The 22,514-nt window shown below is 44.2% G+C and overlaps 1 protein-coding gene across 4 annotated transcripts in view; it reads right to left on the bottom strand.

Annotated features, from left to right (window-relative positions):
• ARHGAP44 (Rho GTPase activating protein 44) overlaps nt 1-22,514 on the bottom strand; it is a 490,736-nt gene that overhangs the window by 164,854 nt on the left and 303,368 nt on the right. For 2 of the 4 annotated variants that reach the window (XM_082441384.1, XM_082441385.1), the window contains exon 1: nt 17,215-17,596. In XM_082441384.1, coding sequence (XP_082297510.1) covers nt 17,215-17,267 — 53 coding nt within the window. In that variant the 5' untranslated portion in view covers nt 17,268-17,596. Of the gene's footprint in view, nt 1-17,214; nt 21,509-22,514 lie in introns of those variants that run through there. The other 2 variants (XM_082441382.1, XM_082441383.1) reach the window with 2 other exon arrangements.

Here is a 22,514-nt window from a genome sequence, read left to right as displayed (position 1 = left end):
GAGAATTGACATCATAACTAGATTGAGTCTTGCAATCTTGAATATGATCTGTCTCCCTATTTAGGTCTTCTTTATTTCATCATTGTTTTCAAGTTTTCAGCATACTGACCCTGCACATATTTTCTTAGATTTATTCCTGTTTTCTAAATTTTATTTCCAAATGTTCACCGCAAGTTACTAAAAATACAATTGACTTTTTTTTTTATTAAACACATATATATTTTTAAAATTTATTTATTTTATTTATTATTTCTTTTTGGCTGTGTTGGGTCTTCGTTGCTGCACGCGGGCTTTCTCTAGTTGTGGCGAGCGGGGGCTACTCTTCGTTGAGGTGCGCGGGCTTCTCATTGCGGTGGCTTCTCTTGTTGCGGAGCACGGGCTCTAGGCGCACGGGCTTCAGTAGTTGTGGCTCCCGGGCTCTAGAGCGCAGGCTCAGTAGTTGTGGCGCACAGGCTTAGTTGCTCCGTGGCATGTGGGATCTTCCCGGACCAGGGCTCGAACCCGTGTCCCCTGCATTGGCAGGCGGATTCTTAACCACTATGCCACCAGGGAAGCCCCTACAATTGACTTTTGTATGTTCATTTTGCATCCTGAGCCTTTGATAAGTTCACTTATTGGTTCTAAGAGCTTTTTCATAGATTCTTTAGTATTTTATCCATATGTAATCAGGTCATCTATAAATGGGGCAGTTTTATTTATTCCTTTCCAATCTGTGTATCTTTTATTTTTCTTGCCTGTTTGCACTGGTGACGCTCTCCAGTACAAGGATGAATAGAAGTAACAGAACATCCTTGCCTTGGTTCCAGGGTTAAGGGAAAAGCATTCAGTCTTTCACCATTAAATATGATGTTAGCTTCAGAGTTTTCTTAGATACCCTTTATCAGACTCAAGTTCCTATTATTTCTAGTTAGATATTTTATCATGAGTGAATTTTAAATTTTGTCATGTGCTTTTGCTACACCAGTTAATATGAGCATTTGGTTTTTCTTCTTCATTTAATATAGAAGGTTACATTGACTGATTTGTGAATGTTAGACCAATCATACATTCCTGGGATAAACCCCACTTGGTCACAGTGCATGATTCTTTTTATTTGTTGCTATATTTGATCTGCTGTTGGTCTACAGTTTCTTTTGCTTGTAATGCGTATGTCTGGCTTTGTTATCAGGGTAAGGCTGGCCTCACAAACTAGGTGGAAAGCGTTCTCCTCTCTTTCCTCTTCTGAAAGAAATTGTGTAGAATTGATGTTATTTCTTTCAGTGTTTTGTAGAAATCACCAATGAAACCATCTGGACCTGGCATTTTGTTTTTGGAAAGAACGCAATTTCTTTATAGATATACGACAATTCCAGTTATATTGACTCTTCTTTGGTGAGTTTTGGTAATTTGTGGTTTTCAAGGAATTGGTACATTTTATCTACGTTGTCCAATTTAGGTGCAGAGTTGTTTGCAGTATTTTTTAATCCTTTTAATAACTTGTCAGAGCTGCAGTGATATCTTCTCTTTTATTCCTGAGATTAGTCATTTGTGTCTTCTCACCTTTTTCCTTAGTTTCGCGAGATCAACTTTATTAATCTTTTCAGAACATCAGCTTTTGGTTTCATGTATCCGCTCTACTGTTTTGCTGCTTTCTATTTCATTGATTCTCATTCACCTCTTTATCACTTCTTTCTGTTTGGTTTGGGTTTATTTTTTATTTTTCTATTTTCTTAAGGTGAGAACTTAGATTATTGATTTGAGACTGTTTTTCTTTTCTAATGTAAGCATTTAATGCTATTAATGTCCCTCTAAGTTTTAGCTGTATCTTACAAATTTTGATGCTATAGTTTCAGTTTCATTCAAAATATTTTTTAATTTCCCATGAACTATCCTCTTTGGCCCATGGATAACTTATAAGCATATTGTGTAACACTGGGATCTTCTAGTTATCTTTCTGTCATTGATTTCTAGTTGAATTCCATTATGGCCAGAGAACACACTTTGCATGATTTCAAATGTTTAAATTTAAGATTTATTTTATGACCCACGATATGGTCAACCTTGGTAAATGTTTCAGGGGCACTTGAAAAGAGTATGCACCATCTTGCTGTTGGGGGAAGTGTTCTATAAATGCTAAATAGATTCAGTTAGTTTATACTGTTATTAATTCTCCTATATCCTTGTTGATATTCTGTCTACTAATGCTATCAATACCAGAGAAGAGCTTTTGAGTCCCCACCTGTAACTGTGGATTTGTCTACTTCTCTTTTCAATCTATCACTTCTTGCTGCATGTATTTTGAACTTCTGTTCTCATTTAGGATTATGATGTCTTTTTGATTAGTTGAACCTCTTATTATCATGTAATATTGATATCTTTCCTCATCGCTGTAATTTTCCTGGATCTGAAGTTTACCATATTTGATATGAATATGTTCACCCTTTTCTTTTGAATGGAGCAAACTTGACAAACTCTTAATAATTCTAATTATTTATTTGCAGGGTTTTGGGGTTTCTTACATAGACAATCATATCTGAAAGTAATGACAGTTTAGAGTTTCTTTCCATTTTTCATACCTTTTTATCACACTCAAGAACTTTTTATGACTTATTCTCCCTAGAATGGCAGGGATGGGCATGTGCCATTGCTACTCTAACATAATCCCTCATCATATTCTACCCAGATTTAAAGCTTCCTTCTATTTTACTCTAAAGCTTCTGCAGCAGTTTTAGCAAAGCATCTCTCTCCCTGGTCCTTTGTGGGTTTATAAGCATGAAAACAAAGTACCTCAGTTGCTGCTAGCAGCTGTATTGTGACCATGAAAAAAGCCAGTCTGAGGAAAAGGCCAAGACACAGATGAAGGCAAAGCAAAGGGAAATGGCGAGAAAGACAGCAGGGGCCCAGATCACAGGGCCTTAGACTCTCCCTTCCTTTGGACACCCTGTCACCTGAAACAGTCTCCTTATTGTTTAAGTCTCTCTGGATTGACAGCTGTTACTATAATTAAAAGCATTCTAGGTGATACAAATGATCAACAGTTTTCTTTACTACAGAACTTGAGAGCCTTAAATAGAAATATAGACTGTAAGTTCCTAAGAAGAATCTACACTGTGCCACATTCCTCACAATCCGAGGATTTTTTTCCCACAGAACAAAACTTGATAAAGAAGGAAAAGGACATTCTTCTGTCCATGTATTCAAAAACATCATATGCCCTGTGCTGCAGGAAGCCAGAGAGAAGAGATTCCAGGCGAGAATACAAATAAGGAGGACACCGCAATAGTCAAGGGCAGGGACATAGACGGCAGTGAAGAATCAGAGATGAAACAGCAGATATAGTGATAGATAAACTATAATTCAGAGAGAGATCTGTAGGAACTGACTGGATATGGAGGGGTGAGGGATGACCTCGGAATACCAGGAAGCATGCTCTCTAGGTCACTGCTAAGGTCATGGATCCCTGGCAAAGTGACCAAGGTAGAGTCTTTGATGTCATTGATTAGGGTCTGGTCAACCATCTGGGTGGACTGAACGGCCACCATCCCTTCTTGGTCCTTTGGGCAGAAGCCTCTAATTTTCCTTTTGGGAACTGCTTCTCCCCACTTGCAGTCTGTGTGGGCATGCAATCTAGTCAACTCTCTACCCTGCCACTGTCCCCAAGGGTTGGCCAGGTCACATGACCCAAACCAAGCCAATCAGACTCTCTTCTGCAATGTAATCCTGAGTGGCCCAATGACAGAAAACAACTGGGAAGTAACCCTTTTTTTTTTTTAACTTTTTAAATCTATTTTTTTATTGAAATATAGTTGGTTTACAATGTTGCATTAGTTTCTGGTGTACAGCAAAGTGATTCAATTATACACATATATATAATTTTATATATATATATGTATATGTGTGAGTATATATATATATATATATATTCTTTTTCAGATTCTTTTCCCATATACGTTATTATAAAATATTGAGTATAGTTCCCTGTGCTATACAGTAGCTCCTTGTTGGTTACCTACTTTATATATAGTAATGTGTATATGTTACACCCAAATTCCTAATATATCCCTGCCCCCCACTTCCCTTCAGTAACCATAAGTTTGTTGTCTATGTCTGTGCGTCTGTTTCTGTTTGATACATAAGTTCATTCGCAGGGAAGTAACCCTTTCGAAGGTGGCCTCTGAAGAGCTCTCCTGTCGCCCTGCACCTGGTCACTCCTTTGATTTTTCTGAGCCACCCCCATCCTTCCCAAATCTCCATTTTGGCTTAAATTAGCTCCTTCTACTGCTGCAACAAGAGAACCCTAACAGGTCACGGGGAACCACTGGTCCTCAGCTCCAAGTCACGCAGACAATTTCAAAATGTGATGTGTCTTGGAAATTAGCCACCCTCAAAGGCTACTAGCCGATCACTTCCTAAGAGCAGACTATTTTATTCTGTAAAATGAGATCTGACATCTGTCCTTTCCAGAGCATGACGATAAGAAGTTTCCCATGTTTGAAACTAAGGCTCAGGAGAACTTCAAACATATTTCTAATCAGACCTTTCAGGGCCCCAAACTTAAAACATCAGTATGAGAATTTCCAGCTACATTTTACATTTGCCCTCTTTGTTTTGAGTCCTGGAAGAGTTTGGTTTTGTTTTTTTTAATGTTCATTTTAAAGAATTTGGAAATTTTTAGAAAGTACCAGCATCAAGAAACCAAATCACTCCTAATCCTACCCAAAGGTAAACACTACATGCTAAACTGTCCAGTCCTTCCAGATTTCCTTCCAGTGTGTTCTATGTGCTTTTTTTAAAAAATAGTGTACAATCTCAACTATGTATGCACTTCTGTACCCTGTTTCCTTATTTCTTAGCAGACTAAGAAACATTTCTCTGAAGCCCTTAAATTTTTTTGAATGTTAGGAAAACACTAAGATTGTTACAACTACAGAGATGTGCCAGAATTTACTTAACCATCCCACTAACGTTAGACATTGAAAGTTTTCCACTTTTTCCCCTCCTGCAGAATCATTAAAGTACAACGATAAAGAACACTGGTGTCAGAGCCAGCAGATCTGGGAGCAAATCTTAACAACTGTCCTTCTCTTACCAACTACGCACCCAGCAGCAACACGTACTCACCTGCTCAGAGATTTGTGCAGACAACTGAGGACAGATCAGAACCTACTCTGAAGTGTCGCTGTGAGGATGAAACAGGAATATCTGTAAAGTCCATGAAAGTGTCTGTTGGAGGACACACTCTACCAAGAGCAGCTATGAAAACTCAGCCAAGAGCAGCCATCACAACAGTGCCCATAAGCAAACAGCTAAAAGCTCTGCCCGCTTTTCATACTCCTTATTTTATAATGGTCCCTGTTTGGTTTATTCGTTATGTAGGAGTCTGTAGGGGCTTTTGCAGATACAGAAACTGCTTTTCTTTCAACATAGAGCTTAAAAAAAAAAAACAAAAGTACTTTCAAAGGGCACTCTTCTTACCCTTTCTGGTGAAACTGCAGTCAGGAAACAAAGTGAAGAATTTTCTATCGGCAGATTTTCATTGTATGCTCTTTGTGGTTGGCTACCTAGAAGACACTCGATTACCTTAAATGAATGTGACAGTTTTATTTTTATTCATGTCAAGAGAGGTTCATTAGCATTTCCAGAACCACCTAAACTGAAGTAACTGGAGGGACCCTGAGGCTGCTAATAAGATCCACCCTCAGGAGACAGCGGACCAGGGGGAGCATTTGCCTGTACTTGACCTACTTAGGACGCAGCCCAGATATGGTCTGCCCCTTTCTTAGTCTGCTACTTCTGCAAAACGGAGCTACAAAGAGCACCCAATGCCTATCCATGTTGCCATGAGCCAATAAAAGTAATGCCTATAAAGGACACAGCCCAGCAGTCCTTGGCGACAGGGGACAGAGCTGTGGCTTTTGTGGTTCTGCTCTTCCGAATCCATGAGGGACCGCATTTCCCTGCCCCAGCTCAAGTGGCATGGGGTGTGTGATTTGCTCTGGCCCATGAGCGTGAGCAGAAGTGACACGTGTCACTTCCAGGAGGAACCTCAGGAGCCAATGTACGATTCACCACATCTTCATTCACTCACCCAGTACCATCACAGAGGTGCACGTGGAACAGAGCCTGGGTCCTTGAGGGGCCACCCCCAGCCCCGACCGGCCAGAGCCTAAGCCACCGAGATCTTGAGGGGTTTTGTTACAGCAGCGTAACGTGGACCATCCTGAAGAATACAGTAACTAGTAGTCACAGTGAGTTTTAAATGAGTGAGGCCACCAGTATTATTAATATCTCAAGATGTTTCACGTTTGCCACTAAACATAGAAAAACTGGGTTTGATTTGGGAAAACAAGACAAATGGGTATCAATTTCAACTTGTAATTTTCAGGTACTTAAGAATATAAATAAGGCTCGAACGAGTGTCTCATGTCAAAGAGGCTTTCAGCACAGCAGGGGATCGTGGTAATAACTATAATGTATTGAGTGCTTACAGGGGTTAGGCTGAGGATATTCTATTTATTATCTTATTTAATCCTGGCAATCAGCCCATACATTAGGTGTCATTCCAGTGTGACAGGATGAGAAATTCTGTTCTCATGGTTCCTCTCCCCACTGTAAAAAGGCTTTAAAATTTTTATATATATATGCATACATACACACACACACACACAAATTCTGACATGAGAGATGGTAGGTATCAGCAAGAGAAAACTTTGTTATCCTAAAGATGCTCCTCTCTGAAGGACATGACAGATTCCTGGACACCGTGAGAATCTACAGCCACCCTCCTATGATGGAGACAAAGAAAGACCTTTCTCATAGCTGCACACAGAAGGAGAGAGCAGCCAGAGGGGACCGGAGTGAGCAGGGGTACAAGGAGGATTTCAAAGACAGGCAGTGGGAGAGGAGAGAGATATACTCCTGGTTATTCAACTGTGGCAGACGCTCCCTTCCACCAGTCATATCTAGGGGAGCTTTGTGACTAGTTCAAGCCAATGAGATGTGAACAAAGATGACATCTGTCAATTCCAGGTCAAGGTATGTAAGAGCCAGGATGGCATCTCTACATCCTCTCTTCACCTTCAGTAGAGACTGAAAGCCACATATTGAGATGGGCGGTGGATCACTGAATCATGCATGGAGAAAGTCTCCTGACTCCCATGACATGTCACATGAGCTTAAAACAAACTATTGGTACGTTAAGCCACTGAGGTTCCAAAGCTCAGGTGTTACCATGGCAGAGCCTAACATCCTAATATTGAGACAACATGGAAGACTCGAGACTAGGAAAAGAACAAAATAAACCCAAGGAAATCAGGGGGAAGGAATTTAAAACTTAAAGAAGCAGAATTTACTACAAATAGGAAAAAAAAAAAGCACCAATCAAGAGCTAATAAGAAAGAAATTTTTTAAAAAAATAGATTAAACCTAAAAGCTGATTCTATAGGGTGTTGGGGGAAGGAAACCCTCTAGCAAAGCTAGTCCAGGTGAGAAAAGAGAGAAATGCAAATTAGGCTGACAAAGGAGATACACGTATATACTCAGAAAAGATTCTACTAAATTTTAAAATCATCACAAAATTAATGCTTTTCGACAAAACAGGTTACTAAAAATGACTCAGGAAAAGATAGAAAACATAAATAGTCCAATGATCACTGAAGAAATTGGGAAAGCTGTCAAAGAACTACCTCCAAAAACTGTCCTGGAAAAGTCGTTTTGAACCTTCAAAGAACAAGTAATTCCTTACCTCACCATTGCACAGAAAAAGAAGAAAACGGACAGTTCATTTTACAATGTTATTAAAATGTGACAAGTTTAGCAGAAGAAAAAATTCAGATGCTCTCGTATATGAATACTGAATGCCAAAATCCTAAGTAAAACAACTAAATCTAGCATTGTATAAGAATAATTAGCAAACCATAGTCAAATAAGATCAATTGCAGGAAGGCAAGGAGAGCTCAATATTAGAAAATCTATTGAGGTTCAAGAATGTAAAACACAAGGTCCTCGTGTGTAGGAACTGTAGGAACTATCATTGGTGTATCCCCAGCACAGAAAACAGTGCCTGGAACATAGTAAGTGCTCAATAAATATCTGTGGCATAAATTATTGAGTGAGTATATGAATAACTTAAGGGAGAAAAACATATGATTATCTCTAAAGACCATAATAATATAGTTAATCAAATTTAACTTTAATGCCAAAGAAAAACTCAAAATAAAATACATTTATGCAGCATGTAACATGATTAAAAAATAAAACCTCTCAAACCAATTATCACGCATTTCCAAAGAGGATAAGGAGGAGACAGGGAAGCCCACATTTTGCCATTTATTCACCAACATTTTAACACTGTTCTACAAGTCCTAGACAGTGCAATTAGACAAGAAAATAAAATAAATATAATACTGAAGAGGAAGAAGCAAAATTACTATTTGTAGAAAATATTTATGATTGCTACCTGGAAAATTCAATATAGTCAATTTTTTTAAAGTACTTAAAAATAATGAGAAAGTTTATGAAGGTGATTGTTTAAGATATACAAAAATCAATAACTTTCCTACATTCCAGCAATAAAGAGTAAGAAAACATAACAAAAGATTCCAAGCATTAAGTCTACAGTAATGACAATGACAAATTACCTAAAGCACAGAAGCAAAATTATTCAGGACGCAAGAAGACAAAAACTAGTTTATAGGATCATAAACAGACTTGAATAAACATACCCTATTCCCAGATGGGAAGAATTATCATACTAAATATTGCAAAATTGTCAGTTTCCCCAAATTAATGCATACATTTTAAAAAATACTAACAAAGAATAAACCAATGAGTGAAGCCAAAGGAATATAATCAACTTTTTTTTTTTCAAGTAAGAAAGCAATTTGTAAATTAGCTGTGATTAAGACACAACAAGATCTTTAGGCAAAGCTGTTGAGTCCTAACTGCCAAGCCAAGGAGCTGCCCCAGATGAAGCTGAGATGAGGGGCCCAGACCAACTCCACTGCACCTCCCACCCAAAGCCTGGGATGCACCTATCCACCCCTGCTCACCTGGGCAGTAGAGCCCACCTTAAATCCCTGTCAGCTGGCAGGTCAAGAGAACAAACTAGAATCCCAGAAACAGATACAAGTAGATGAAATCTTTTAGTACATAATAATGATGACATTTCAATACAGTGTGTATGAGTTACATCATTCAATTTTATATCACGGTAACTTTAAAAAAAAAAAAAAGAAAAACTAAACGTGACACCTACGTGATGTCCCACACCAAAATTAAAGAATTTGACGAATTAAAGATTTGATGGCAAAATAAAATTATATAAATGGTAATGAAAATGTATAAATATTTATGTTATCTTAGGCTGAGAAAAGTGTTCCAAAGCATAACATTTAAAGCACAAACCATAAATTGATAGACTTGAGATCACGAAATATTATAAATGACATAAAACAAAATATAAAAGGCAGAAGAAGCTACAGGGAGATATGCATGGCATAAGACAAAGCTTGTATATGCTTATTAACAATTACCTAAAAGTCAGTAAGAAAACAGTTATGAACATGACTTTAAAGAAGTGGGGCAAAGGATTATGCAGGCAACTCAGGAAAGGCCATGAATGTCCAGCAGACATAACAAATGCTCAACCTCACTAGAAATTTGAAAGGAGAAAAGAGAAGGTTTTGGTTTTATTCAGGTAATTAACAAAGTTATAATATTAGTTGCTGATAGAGTTGGGGAGAAGAAATTAACAATTCTTCTGAGGATGAAAATAGAATATGTGTGTGTGTTCATATATATAAAACGTACATTCTCAGTCTTAAAAACTTACATATTCTTTGGCCCAGCAATTCTATTTCTAAGACTTCATCCTAGGAAAGTAAACCCATAGGATATATTTGCTGCATGATTACCAAAGGAAATCAGCGGACTCTAATGGAATATTACATAGTTGAAAAATTATGCTGGAGACACACAATTATTGACATGGGATGATATTCAAGATGAAGGGGGAGGGGCTTCCCTGGTGGCGCAGTGGTTAAGAATCTGCCTGCCAGTGCAGGGGACACAGGCTCGAGCCCTGGTCCGGGAAGATCCCACATGCCAAGGAGCAACTAAGCCCGTGTGCCACAACTACTGAGCCTGCGCTCTAGAGCCCGCGAGTCACAACTACTGAGCACATGTGCCACAACTACTGAAGCCCGCGCGCTTAGAGCCCGTGCTCTGCAACAAGAGAAGCCACCGCAATGAGAAGCCCACGTACCCCAACGAAGAGGAGCCCCCGCTCGCCGCAACTAGAGAAAGCCCAAGTGCAGCAACGAAGACCCAACACAGCTAAAAATAAATTAATTAATTTTTTTTAAAAAAGACAAAGAAGGGCTTCCCTGGTGGCGCAGTGGTTGAGAATCTGCCTGCCAATGCAGGGGACACGGGTTCGAGCCCTGGTTTGGGAAGATCCCACATGCCGCGGAGCAACTAGGCCCGTGAGCCACAACTACTGAGCCTGCGCGTCTGGAGCCTGTGCTCCGCAACAAGAGAGGCCACGATAGTGAGAGGCCCGTGCACCGCAATGAAGAGTGGCCCCCGCTTGCCACAACTAGAGAAAGCTCTCGCACAGAAACGAAGACCCAACACAGCCATAAATAAATAAATAACAAGACTTTCTCTCTATAAAAAAAAAAAAAAGACAAAGGAGGAAAAATCGGGTTGCAAAACAGTACACACCAAACGGTCTCTAGCTCTTTAAGAACAGATATACACCTATGAAAAAACTTGGAAGACCATATCCAAAATATTCACTGTGGTCTCCAGGTAGTGAGATTATTGGTGATTTTTTTTTTTTTTGCCTTTTTGCCCACCCATGAGTTTAAAACTTTTCTACGATAAACAAGTATCACTTATGCAACCAAAAAGAAAGTTAAAAAAAAGTAGATTGAATTCTGTGGGAAAATAAACATATATCCTAAAAATAAACTCTGAAGTTGGAAAATGAAAGCAAAAACATCTGCTTCCTGGACAGAAAGGATAGTTTAAAATTGCTCGACAGCCACACACTTCCCACAGGCTGTGGGGTGCCAGGTGCCAGCTTGCTGGGACGCCCTGCACCCAACAGGAGAGCCCTAACTCTCCCCGGCTCCCCCCAGCCCGCCCCCCAGCTTCTCTCCAACCTACAACTAACTTCACACAGAGCTGAAGCCTCAGTGTATTATCTGCTGTTGTTATCAAAATAGCATTTGAAATATATGTTGTCATTATCAGTATAGCATTTGAATCTCTTGATTGTTAATAAAAGAGCTCCTTACTTATCCCCTCTAAAAGGAACCACCATAAATTAAATGACTGTTTTGCTCACGTGGCTACGGATTCACTCTTTCTAGAGAAAAAAAATTGGTCCTTATCACCCATCATGAAAAACGCTAATGACTACTGATACATTTCTCTGCTGGATGGACACTGGGGGGGCAAGTCATTAATTGCTGTCGAAAGGAATGGCTCCCTCGCAATGACTTGCAGGTCTGGGAGAACAGAATTCTGCAGGAAATCCTGACGACTGGGGGCAGCCCAGCCGAAGGCTGCAAGCTGGCAGGGCTGTACAGCAAGGAGCTTAGAAGACAGGAGCAGAGAATATTCTCTCCAGATTCGCTAGCCCGTTCATCAGTTTGTGAGTACATTCTGTTCTCTGTCACACAGACACACCACAGCAGGTGGCCAGACACAGGCTTCCATAAAACTGACGAAAAACTTCGCTTTGAGACCTCATAAACGTGCACCTTGGGGGACAGGATTGGGTCTGCCCAGCCCTGCTGGACTAACAGGGAAATAGAGGTGGGAGCCAAGCAGGCCGATGACTAATTTGGAATGACCTTTCCACTATGCCCTATGGATTGGATCATGGCTCTCAGGAGGCCTGCTGATGGGCGAGGCAGTGTCTCAGAGACGCCTTCAAGGAAAAGATCCTTGCTAGCTTCGGCTGCTTTGGCCCGAGCAAAAGATGCCTGCAGCACCAGTGCTCCTAGAGGCTGCTGCGTCCTCCGCATCTATCTGGGTACCGCTGGCGACGGCAGGGACATCCTGAGAGCTGCAAAGCAGCAGGGATGCTCAGCCCGGCTCTGCAGCAGAAGCCAAGCCCAATCACGGTGGCAGGCTGAGCAGTCTAGGAACGGAAGACGGGGGCTGTGCACACCAAACCTGGCCTTCCACTCACCAACTCACAGACTTGAGAACCAAAGAATCCAACCCCACCGGCCCTGCTCCCGCCCTTCCACACCTCTCTCTCACACTTCCAGAGCTCCTTGCCTACCCTCGGGCTTCTTGAGTGTCCCCCGTTTTGCACGAGAGCACAGAGCCCATTGACGGCCGTCATCGGGCAGCGGCCCTGGGAGTCTAAGGCGCCCCTTACACTTGGGAGGCCAGCGTTTTTGGAGAACTGAATGGGCAAGAAGCAGGAAACGACAAGGAACCTCACCGACCATTTCTTGGGCACTTGGTGTAAGCCAGGCTCCCTTTAGCTCTTAACCGCCTTCTGAGGCAAGGGCTACTGTGACCCCCCCACTGTGCAGATGGAAGAAAACCCTCCTCCTCACCAGGTCCAAGTGCCAGTTTTACTTCCATTTTCTCGGTCACTTAGCAGGTCTCTAAATCTCAGCTCAGGGAGACCAACCAACCAATTCCACCCAACACAAACCAAACACCACTTGCAAGAAAAATACTCTATGCCTTTCAGGATGCCTCTCACCCCAGCAACCAATAGACTCTCCTGAAGGCAAAAAAAAAAAAAAAAAAAAAAAAAAAATGGCAACGTAAGTCGAGCATGAACTAGTTCCTCCCTTAAATCTTGCTCTGTCCTTCCAAAGCCCAGCCGTGCAGCTGTGCTCACGCCTCTGTACGCCCCTTCCCACCACAAAATGAAAGAGGCGCGGTGTCAGGAGCCTCTTGCATCTTTGTCTACGATGCAGGGATCTCTTGCTCACTCATGCCTTCAGCTGCCAAAGAATTTCAGAGAACAAGACTATACACCAGGCATTAGGACAGCTGTGTCTGCCTGCGAGGAACTTGAAGTCCAGTGGGAAAGGTAAACAAGACGAGACAAAAACAATGCATGCCTTGCGGACACAGATTCCAGGAGAAAAACAGGGATTTTGTTTACCCTGCACTGCAAGAGCCCCTGAACCAGCGCAGAGCCTGGCACACAGCGGGCATCCAATAAGCATTTACTGAATAAAGGAAAGAATGAACGAGTGCCACGTGCATACAACCCAGTAACAGTTATAGCATATGCCCAAAGATACTTGGAGCTACTATTTATGGAGCATGCCCTAGTACTGAGCACGGTGTTGGGTGCTTTTCAGGGGTAAGCTCATGTCCTCATTGCCACAATTACCACATTACTGTTACCGAGTCCAAGCTTGTGCTGCTTGCCGCATGACAGGCCAATAAATCGAGAGACCAGTTGACGGGGCAGGGAATAATGACTTTATTCCGAAAATCAGCAGACCCAGAAAATGGTGGACTTGTGCCCCAAAGAACTGTCTTGCCTGAGTTAGAATTCAGGCTTCTTTTATAGTAAAAGGGGAGGGGGTAAAGCCAAACACTTCCTGTTTCCCATCAGCCTCCAGAGGGGAGGTGTTCATTCCTTCCTCCCTGCGGTCATTCACAGGTGGGCCTGGTCAGGATGTTTCCTGTGAGCTAAACAAAGGTATTTTAGCTTAATGCTCATGACCTGGGAGGCAGGGTTCCCAGAGATGGGCCATTATGTGTAAGTTAAGCTTACAGGCAACACCCCTTTAGTGATTGACTTGTAATAGAACACAAAGGGTCTTCCTTATTACATTACCACAGTGCAACTCTTGTTATGCCCATTTTGCAGATGAGGAAACTAAGGCAGATTTCAGCTCAAGATCCCGTAGTCAGTAACCAACCAGCCAGATCTATCCCACTCGAAAGCCGGAGCTAGCTGGAACCATGAGGCACACGGTGGTCCAGTCCTGAAGGGCCGGATATGCTTCCCAGAGGATGAGCTGAAGTGAAAGGACAGAGAGGAGAGTCCAAAGCAGAAGGAATGTATGCAAAGACGGGAGAAGCAGACCAAGGAGGAGATGAAACTCTTCCCGGTCGCCGGCACCCTCTCCATGGAGAGGTGAGCACTTCAAGAGGAAATACTATTAGCTCCACAGGGTACGTGTAAGCACGGCAATTCCTACGTTGTTAAAGGGACTGGATCTGACCTCTGGAGGTTTTGTATTCAGAAGACCCCCAAAACCTGCAACTTACGGAAGGCGAGCTGGGTGAAGAGCCGTGAGGAAGGGCAACCCTCCAGCCCACCTCTCAGCCTTCCCTCAAAGACAGGAATGTCCTCACTTCAAAGACACGCAAGGACAAGAATCCAGCGGCTTGTTAAAGCCACTCCACTAGGTGGTCCGCCAACCCCACACCTGAATTCCAAGCGTCCAATCCTATTGCTTCCACCGATTCAAGAAATTAAGAAGCAATGTTAGGATCACGCCTCACTACATTCTCAATAAGACAAAGTAAAGGCTGCCCCTTTTATTTACCTGCATGGACCCGACGGTAAACTCTTTTAACCTTGTCAATAAACATGAACTGAGCACTAACTGCCTACAAGGCACTGTGCTATATACAACGAGCATAGAGTGGCGATCTATACATTCTGTGGTACTGTATTTGTAAGAAGTCAAAGAAATGAAAACTAAAAGCATTTCAAAGAGTGATGAGTGCTGTAACAAAAACGAACAGGAGGATGGGCTGGAGCGTGAAGGGGGGAGGGGGGCCTCTCGAAGGCCTTTGAGCTAAGACCTGGATGATGAGGAAGAGGCAATATGGGAAGAGCAGACCCTCAGCTGGGCAGGGAAACTGGGAAACAGCTCGAACAAAGCCCCTAGATGGAAATGAGCTTGGTGTGTTTGGGGCAAGGAAGCCTATCGTGGCTGGAGCACAGTGGAGGAGGGGCGGGCAGGCGGGCGGGCGGAACAGGAGTATGGAAAGACAAGGAGGGGGTCAAGTCGGACAGGGTCTTGTAGACCCCTGGAAAGATTTGGGGCGCTCGGTGCACTGAGACGCCCCTGGAGGCTTTCAAGCAGCAAAGCGGCACAAACTGGTTTTTGCTCTAAAAGGTTCACTCAGAACGTCACCAAAATGGATACAAGCTAGTGATACTCAAGAGTGGGCTGGCCCCCACGTTACGCGGTGCAGGACACCACAGACGCCATCTGATGAAGAGCCAGAACTCATCCACACGCCAGCATCCATCAGAGACGCCATAAACAAGGGGAAAGTACCTCTTAGTGACCAGCTGTTTGGACTTCCAAGAACGTGCTTTCAAATTAGTAAGATCATCTGGTACCTATTCTGAAACCCAACTTCCTCCCTTTTCCCTTGGTCATTACATCCATGGATGAGGGTGGAAATCAGGTTTTATGCCCAAGGCTCGTAAATCTTACCACTTCAAAACAAGTCCTGAAGAGAGAAAGAGCTGTGTTTCAGGGGCGCCAGGGAGGAAGCGTGAACACCTTGTTACCATTTCGCTTCCAGCACCAAAGTGACACCCAAGACCAAGTGAGAAGGGCAATCCAAGTCTACGGTCAGGGGCCTCTTGGTCACGTGGCTGGTCTGGTGCAATGACCTGATGACAGAGGCCAGCCAGCAGAGTGATGCAGAAGTCAAGTCACTAAAGACATGTCAACTCAACTGTCATCTGCTAAACAACCCAGACAGGAAAACACTGTTTCCGCGTCCAACATATCCAAAGGCAGCCTGCGTGAAGCTATATCTGTGGCAATACCATGCCAGAAATCTGGGCTAATCTGACTCTGCTATTCATAAATTCTCCCCCACGTGAAAGCACATGTGTTTGGGAAAGGAAAATGCATCCAAGTCAATTTTAGACATGGTTACTTGGAAACCATCTGGCGTCCCTGGAAGCATACGAAGCCGTCACATCCCCTGCCCTCAAATGCCCACCGTAATTAGGGCAGTATGCTTACATGGGCATTCAGTGTCCCCAGTTAGGTCCCCACCCCCGCCCTACCAAATGCCAGTTCGGGCTCCATTTCCCACCCAAGAAAGGTATTGGGTTTCTTGGTAAACCTAGTGGAGGGCCCTCGATGTGCTGGGCTCGCACTTGAACTGCACCCAAGGCTGTGTTCTCTGCTTTCCGCCGCCGGCCTTAGTAGGGCACGCCTGCATTCCTTGACCACAGCAGCAACAGAAATCCCTCCCCAGGGACATAAGTTCCACGAAAAACCCCCTCTACCTAACCCCCCTGTGTGCAGAGCCTGTCGAGCTTTGGAAGAGACCCACCAGAACCCTTCTGTAACATCAACAGAGGCTGGCACCCCGCGGAGCATCTTCTGGAGACACTAGCCCAGATGTAGCCCATTTTCACCGCGATGACGGCCACAGCCGGCTGGGTCTCGCAGCGTCCTAGGGCCTGGCTCTTCCTGACTGTGAGGCCTCGGTCCCCCTCCCCTACCTGGCTGTGATCTTCTGCTTAACTCATCTTCCAGAAGAGCTGGTCCTCCCTTTCCGCAGCCTCCCTCCCTCCCTGCGCTGAAACCTGTCTCAGAACCAAGCTGACAGCAGCGCCATTCCACCAGCACCTGCCCTGCCCCCGCTCCCCCCACCCCTACAGATGCTCTCTCCACCACCTAACGCCTCGACAAACCCGGCCAGGAGAGATATCCAGAATCTCATACGGTCAGAACCGCAGGAATCAAACACGGCAGGAGGGGCAGGCTCAGCTCGGCCAAGCCGACCAGGCCCAACACTCCCCTGGACCCCCGAGGAGCCCCGAACTCGGCGCAAGGGAAAGCATCTTCGCAGAGCGACCGCGGTTCGGCGGCCTCCAGCGCCATAAGAGCGAACACCTGTTTCCAGGAAGCTCTGGGGCCAGAGGGAGAAGGGAGTCCCGGGGAAAGGCAGGGAGGACGAGGTGAAGGGGCAGCTGGGGACGCAGGTAAAGGATGCGTCACGCTTTGCGCTTGGCAACCGGAGCCCCAGAGCGGCGGGCAGAGCATGAGAAGGGGTCCGGGAAGTTCAGGGAGGAGGGCTTGCGCCCGCGAGCGGCGCCCCGAGGGGGCGAGGGCCGGCAGGGAGGGAAGGGCGGAGGGAGGGAAGGGCGGAGGGCGGGAGGCCGGCGCGCCCGCTCCATCACCTGCGCGCCCGGCGGATGCAGGCTAGCAGCGCGCCCCGGCCCGCGGCGGCCAGCGGGTGACCTACCTGCCCACCGTCTGGTTGGCCAGCTGGCGCATGCGGTTAAACTGCTTCTTCATCGTGGTCCCGCTGGCGCGCTAGCCCTGGAGCTGGGGAGGACGGAGCAGCCCGGAGCCCGCCGCAGGGTTACATGGCTCCCGCGCGGAGCCTCCCGGGCGACGGCGGCGGCACTGCGAAGCCTCCGGAGCCGTCTGGCCCCGAGCGCGCCTCCCTCCCGGGGGCTCCACCGCCTACTCCCCGTGCCGCCGCGGCGCCGGCTGCCGCATCCTCCTCCTCACGCGCGCTGCGGCGTCTTCATCCCAACGCCCGGGCCGCCCTGGGCGCCGCCGGGTCCGCCCCGGCTGCTTGCCCCCAGCCCAGCTCCGGCGCGGGACCCGGGTCTCCGCAGGCTGGCTGGCCGGCGGCCGGGGGTCCCCGCTGCGCCTGTGCGGAGGGCGCCGTGCATTCTGGGACTTGTAGTTCCGCGCCCGGCGCCCACCTTTCCTCTGCCCGAAGTTACCACGTGCCGCGGGGCGCAGAGGTGGGCGGAGGCGGCGTCGCCGGCGGCTTTGCCCTTAGCATTCTCGGAAGGGAAAGGTTTTCCTGCTTTAGAAATAAAGTGGAACCGAGAATACAACGGCACATTAAGAGCATCTGTCTTCCATTGTCTCTTTTTTAAAATGAAATACAGGTGACGTACAATATCCTGTTAGTTTCAGGTGTACTACATAATGATGTGACATTTGCATACATTATGAAATGATCACCACCATAAGTCTAGTAACCATATGTACCCACACAAGTTGTTACAATATTACTGACCATATCCCTTATGCTGTATATTACATCTCCGTGACTTATTATATAACTGGAGGTTTGAACCTCTTAATCCCCTTCACCTCTTTCGCCCGCAGCCCCTCCACCCTCGTCTCTTCTGGCAACCACCTGTGTGTATTTTAAGTGAACGGGAGGCGTCGCTGCTTTGAATTCGCAGGAGGAGGATTTACGCCAGCAGGAACGTGGCTCATAAAGTTGCACCTGATTAACATTGAGGGGCGGGGTTAAGCTTGGGGCACAGCGGTTGATGGTCAGATTTTGAACCAGGCATAGTTTGCATCCCAGAAATTTGATCCTCGCTTTTCACCAAACCTAGTAGGTAACCAGAAGCCAATATAATGATAGTGGCATCGTAATCACGGGCCGAATTTGACCAGGACAACTTTCTTGTGTGGCTTACATTCCAGCCTCATTTCCCTTCCGCCGCTGGGTCATCAGCTGTGACCCGCCTGCAGCGTCCTACACAGGGTCCTACACAGGGGCAGCCCATTGACCTCAGCTGGCTCTTGAAAAGGGCTCGTTGACTTTCTGCAGCCTCTATCCTTAGGAAAACAAAGGTGATTGCAGTTAGGTTTTATCATGATCTACCAAGTAAGAGCAGTGTTGTTGCGTGGTAGGGTCTTTGGATCAAACCGATACGAATTTATATTAGAATTCCAAATACCAGTTATATAACCTTAGGGAAAAATGCACACCCTCCCTAAGCCTGTTTTCTCATCTCTAATAGAGAAATAATACTGCATGGGAAATAGCAAAGTTAGAGAACTATTTGCTAAATTACCAACAATCAAATAACATCTAAATTTCTATGTAGTACATTATGTCATCTTCATTTACTACAAGTATGATTATTGTGAGTGCAACAGAGAAAAATGCTATTCCTACAACAGAAGTACTAATGTGATAAATGAAAGAACTTTTTTGAAACGGGATATGTTGCATACGTTGATTATAGTTGCAAGATGTCCCAAATATGGTTCTAAGTATCTTGCTGGCCAGCTGAACAAAAAAAAGATGGTTTGAGGCATGTCTTGGCTGAATGAACATGAAATCTTTAATTAGTTGTGAATTTAGCCTCAGCTTATTAGGTCAGCAGCTCTAGCCAATTAATAAGTGAAAGCATTATTTGCTTTCAACCAACTGTGTTATGTCTATAATATCAACTTAATTTTTATACAAACTGAAGTTATTTCCGTTTTGAGATTTTTTTTAAAAACCAAGGCACAGCACGTTTTCATATGTATAAATAATAGTGAGGCATTAAGGGCACTGGCTGACTTTTAGTAGCACTGTCTCTGGTAACGTCTAGAACTGCACTGTCCAATATAGTAGCCACCAACTACATATGGCTACTGAAATTAAAATTCAATAAAATTTAAAATGTAGTTCCTCAGTCACCCTAGCCACATTTTAAGGGCTTCATAGCCCCATGTGGCTAGGGGATGCTGTACTAGACAGCACAGAACTCTGGTAGACCGCTCCAATATCACGCCAGACCCTGCCTTCAATTCTTAGATATTTCAGTTCAGTTCTGCTTCTCCACAAAAGACAGGCTACCCTGCTAGAGTGTGGTCCAATAATAGTTTATTAACTGGTGGTTTCTTCACAAATTTCTGTTCTCCTATGAGCTTTTCCTCCATTCAGCCGGGGCTTTTTCTGCTTCCTACCCCAGGGAGGGAATGACAGTGCAGAAAAAAAGAGCAACGAGCGTCAAGACTACTCTTTTGATCTTTCAAAGCAGGCTTCAGAAACACATGTGAGAGAGCAGGGCTTTAAAAGAAAGGGGTTTGCAGTTTCAAGACTACGGGCTTTGGAATGTTAATAGTCTACACCATTAATAGCAGAGTTTGAAGAATATCCTATCCTTCCTATTCTAGATAAAGAACCCACAAGCTGTGGGGTGTTGAAGAAGATGATAGGGGAGTGGGAGGGGAGAGAGGGAGATGAAAAGTAGACGATGAGTGTGCAGATTTTATTACTGTTCAAAAACGTCACTGCCTTCCCTATAGGAAGGGGTTATACTTCCTCTTCTCTTTGAGGTCAAAATCGATCAGGTGATTTTCCTTGGACACAGAATGTGCACAGGAGTGATTTTTGTCACTTCAGAGGAGAAGTTTTCAGAGTCATTCAGAGACCCTACCCCCTTCTTTTTTCACTCTGCCATGAGACCAGCAATGAGCCAGGTAGGGGCTAGCTGCACCACAGTCGTGGTGATCCAACTGGAATGAAAAGCGACACCTTTGTTGTTGTCAGAGGTTTGGGGATTGTTTGTTCCTGCAGCGTCACTGAGTCTAAGCTGACTACTACAGAGGGAATCTCTGAGAAAGCGACTTGCCCCTTGCCCTTCCCGGGGTCAAAACTTAAGTTGGGTAAGGGCAGGTTGGACGCAGACATATCATGTAGCTTTAGGTCATAGAGCAAAGGTCACAGAGAGCCTCCATGTGAGGGCCTGGAGCGCCCAAAACACAGTGCTGTGGTGGCTCCAGAGTTCCCAGCACCAAGCCACGTGCAACGAACGTGTGTGTGCCAGGAGGGCTTACAAAGGTACCAGAAAGAGCTGGACGTGATGCTGCTGGCATCAGAGATGATGAGAAGGCAGCAATGGCTGAGGTGTGGAATCAAGAAGCCCCAAAGTACTCTGACATTTAATTTCTACCACCAGAAGAATGGACTGAATGTTTCAGTGAAGTGCATTTGAAGAAGACAATGAAAAGGAGGAGAAGGAGGAAGAGGAGGAGGAGGAGAGAGGAGGGGGAAGAGAAAGAAGAAAGAAAATTCTATTTTATACCTGACTTTGATCTATGGAAGTATAATACTTCCCGCTCCTATGGACCTTAAATGTGGCCACATGACTTGCTTTGACCAACAAAACCGGGGTCTCTTACTTGCTTCAACAATGTGGTAGTACTATTTATCTGAGATCCGTTTCCTTTGAAATCTGATATTCCATTTGGGAGCCCCTGAATTAGAGCGGTTTTAGCATCTTAATCCTCAGTCCCAGCATTGGCTGGAGCTGCCCTGTCCAACTCAGGAGTCACTAAAGAAAAATGGTTATTTAAATTTAAGTTTAAATTAAGTTCAATAGAGTTAGAAATTTAGTTCCTCAGTGACGCTAGCCACATTTCAAATACCCCAAAACCACACATAGCTTGTGTCTGCCATATTAGATAGTGTAAAATAGGGCATCAATGTCATCACTGAAAGTCCTATTGGACAGTACTGGCCTTTAGAACAGAATTCAAAATACAGCATCCAAATACCATACGGTATCACTTATATGTGAAACCTAAAATATGAGACAAATGAACTTACTTACAAAACCGAAACAGACTCACATAGAAAACACATTTATGGTTACCAAAGGGTAAAGGGGGTGGGGGAGGGATAAATTAGGAGTTTGGGATTAGCAGATACACGCTATTATATATAAAATAGATAATCAACAAGGTCCTACTGTAGAGCACAGGGAACTATATTCAATATCCTATGATAAACCATAATGGAAAAGAATATGAAAAAGAATATATATATATATGTGTGTATATATGTGTATATATATATATATATATATATATATATATATATATATATATATATATAAAATCACTTTGCTGTACACCAGAAACTAACACAACATTGTAAATCCACTCTAGTTCAATTTAAAAAATTTAAAACAAAACACGGTCCACCAGAAGAGAGAAAACAGAACAGGAAGTGACAAGCTCAGTGTAATTATGGCCGGTCATTTTATTTGACCTCTCCAGGGCATTCTTCCCTCACCTGCTATATGGGGGTTTATAGCCCAAGATCTCTAAGCCTTAAGTTTTGGGAAATCAACCAACTGGCCAATCTACTTGCTCAATAAATCGCTGTTGGCCTGGATATGCCTAAGCTTTCCAGGATTTAACATGTCCAAAGTTATGTTCACTGTTAACGCTATAACTGAAGGATATTATTATCCTTTTCAGATTCCAATCACCTTTATACCAGCAAGTATAAAACTTACACCATTAAAACATATCTGTTAGTCCAAAGTATCTTTAAACAGGATGATAGATGTTCCCATCTTGGGGCATATCAACTCCAATTTTTCAGCTCTCCTTGGATCTATATCTTTGCCAGAACCTTATCATGGACAGAGTGTATTTCCCTACCTCGTAACTTTGGACTTGGCTATGTGACGGCTTTGGCCAATGGCATGTGGGTGGAAGGGACACGTGCCACCTCCACCCAATGCATTAAGAGGCTTTCTTCACCTCTGTCAGTGCCATAAGATGAACTTCCCCGAGGGGACTATCTGTCTGTCACCTTGGGCTCCAGAACGAACAGTTGTTGAGGCAGGCCTGATAAGGGCCACAGCTGAAATTAAGGGAGTAATTGATGAACTCATTCTAGGGCTGGCTACTTTAAAAGATAGATAAAATGAATAGAGCTCAAGAAAGGGAAAAAGAAGAAAAACTGAAAGGCACAACTTTAGGAATGAGAAAAAG

The sequence above is a fragment of the Balaenoptera physalus genome (assembly GCF_965194825.1).
Source record: "Balaenoptera physalus genome assembly, chromosome: 20".
Classification (NCBI taxonomy): domain Eukaryota; kingdom Metazoa; phylum Chordata; class Mammalia; order Artiodactyla; family Balaenopteridae; genus Balaenoptera; species Balaenoptera physalus.
This window is presented reverse-complemented; position numbering and strand designations above follow the sequence as displayed.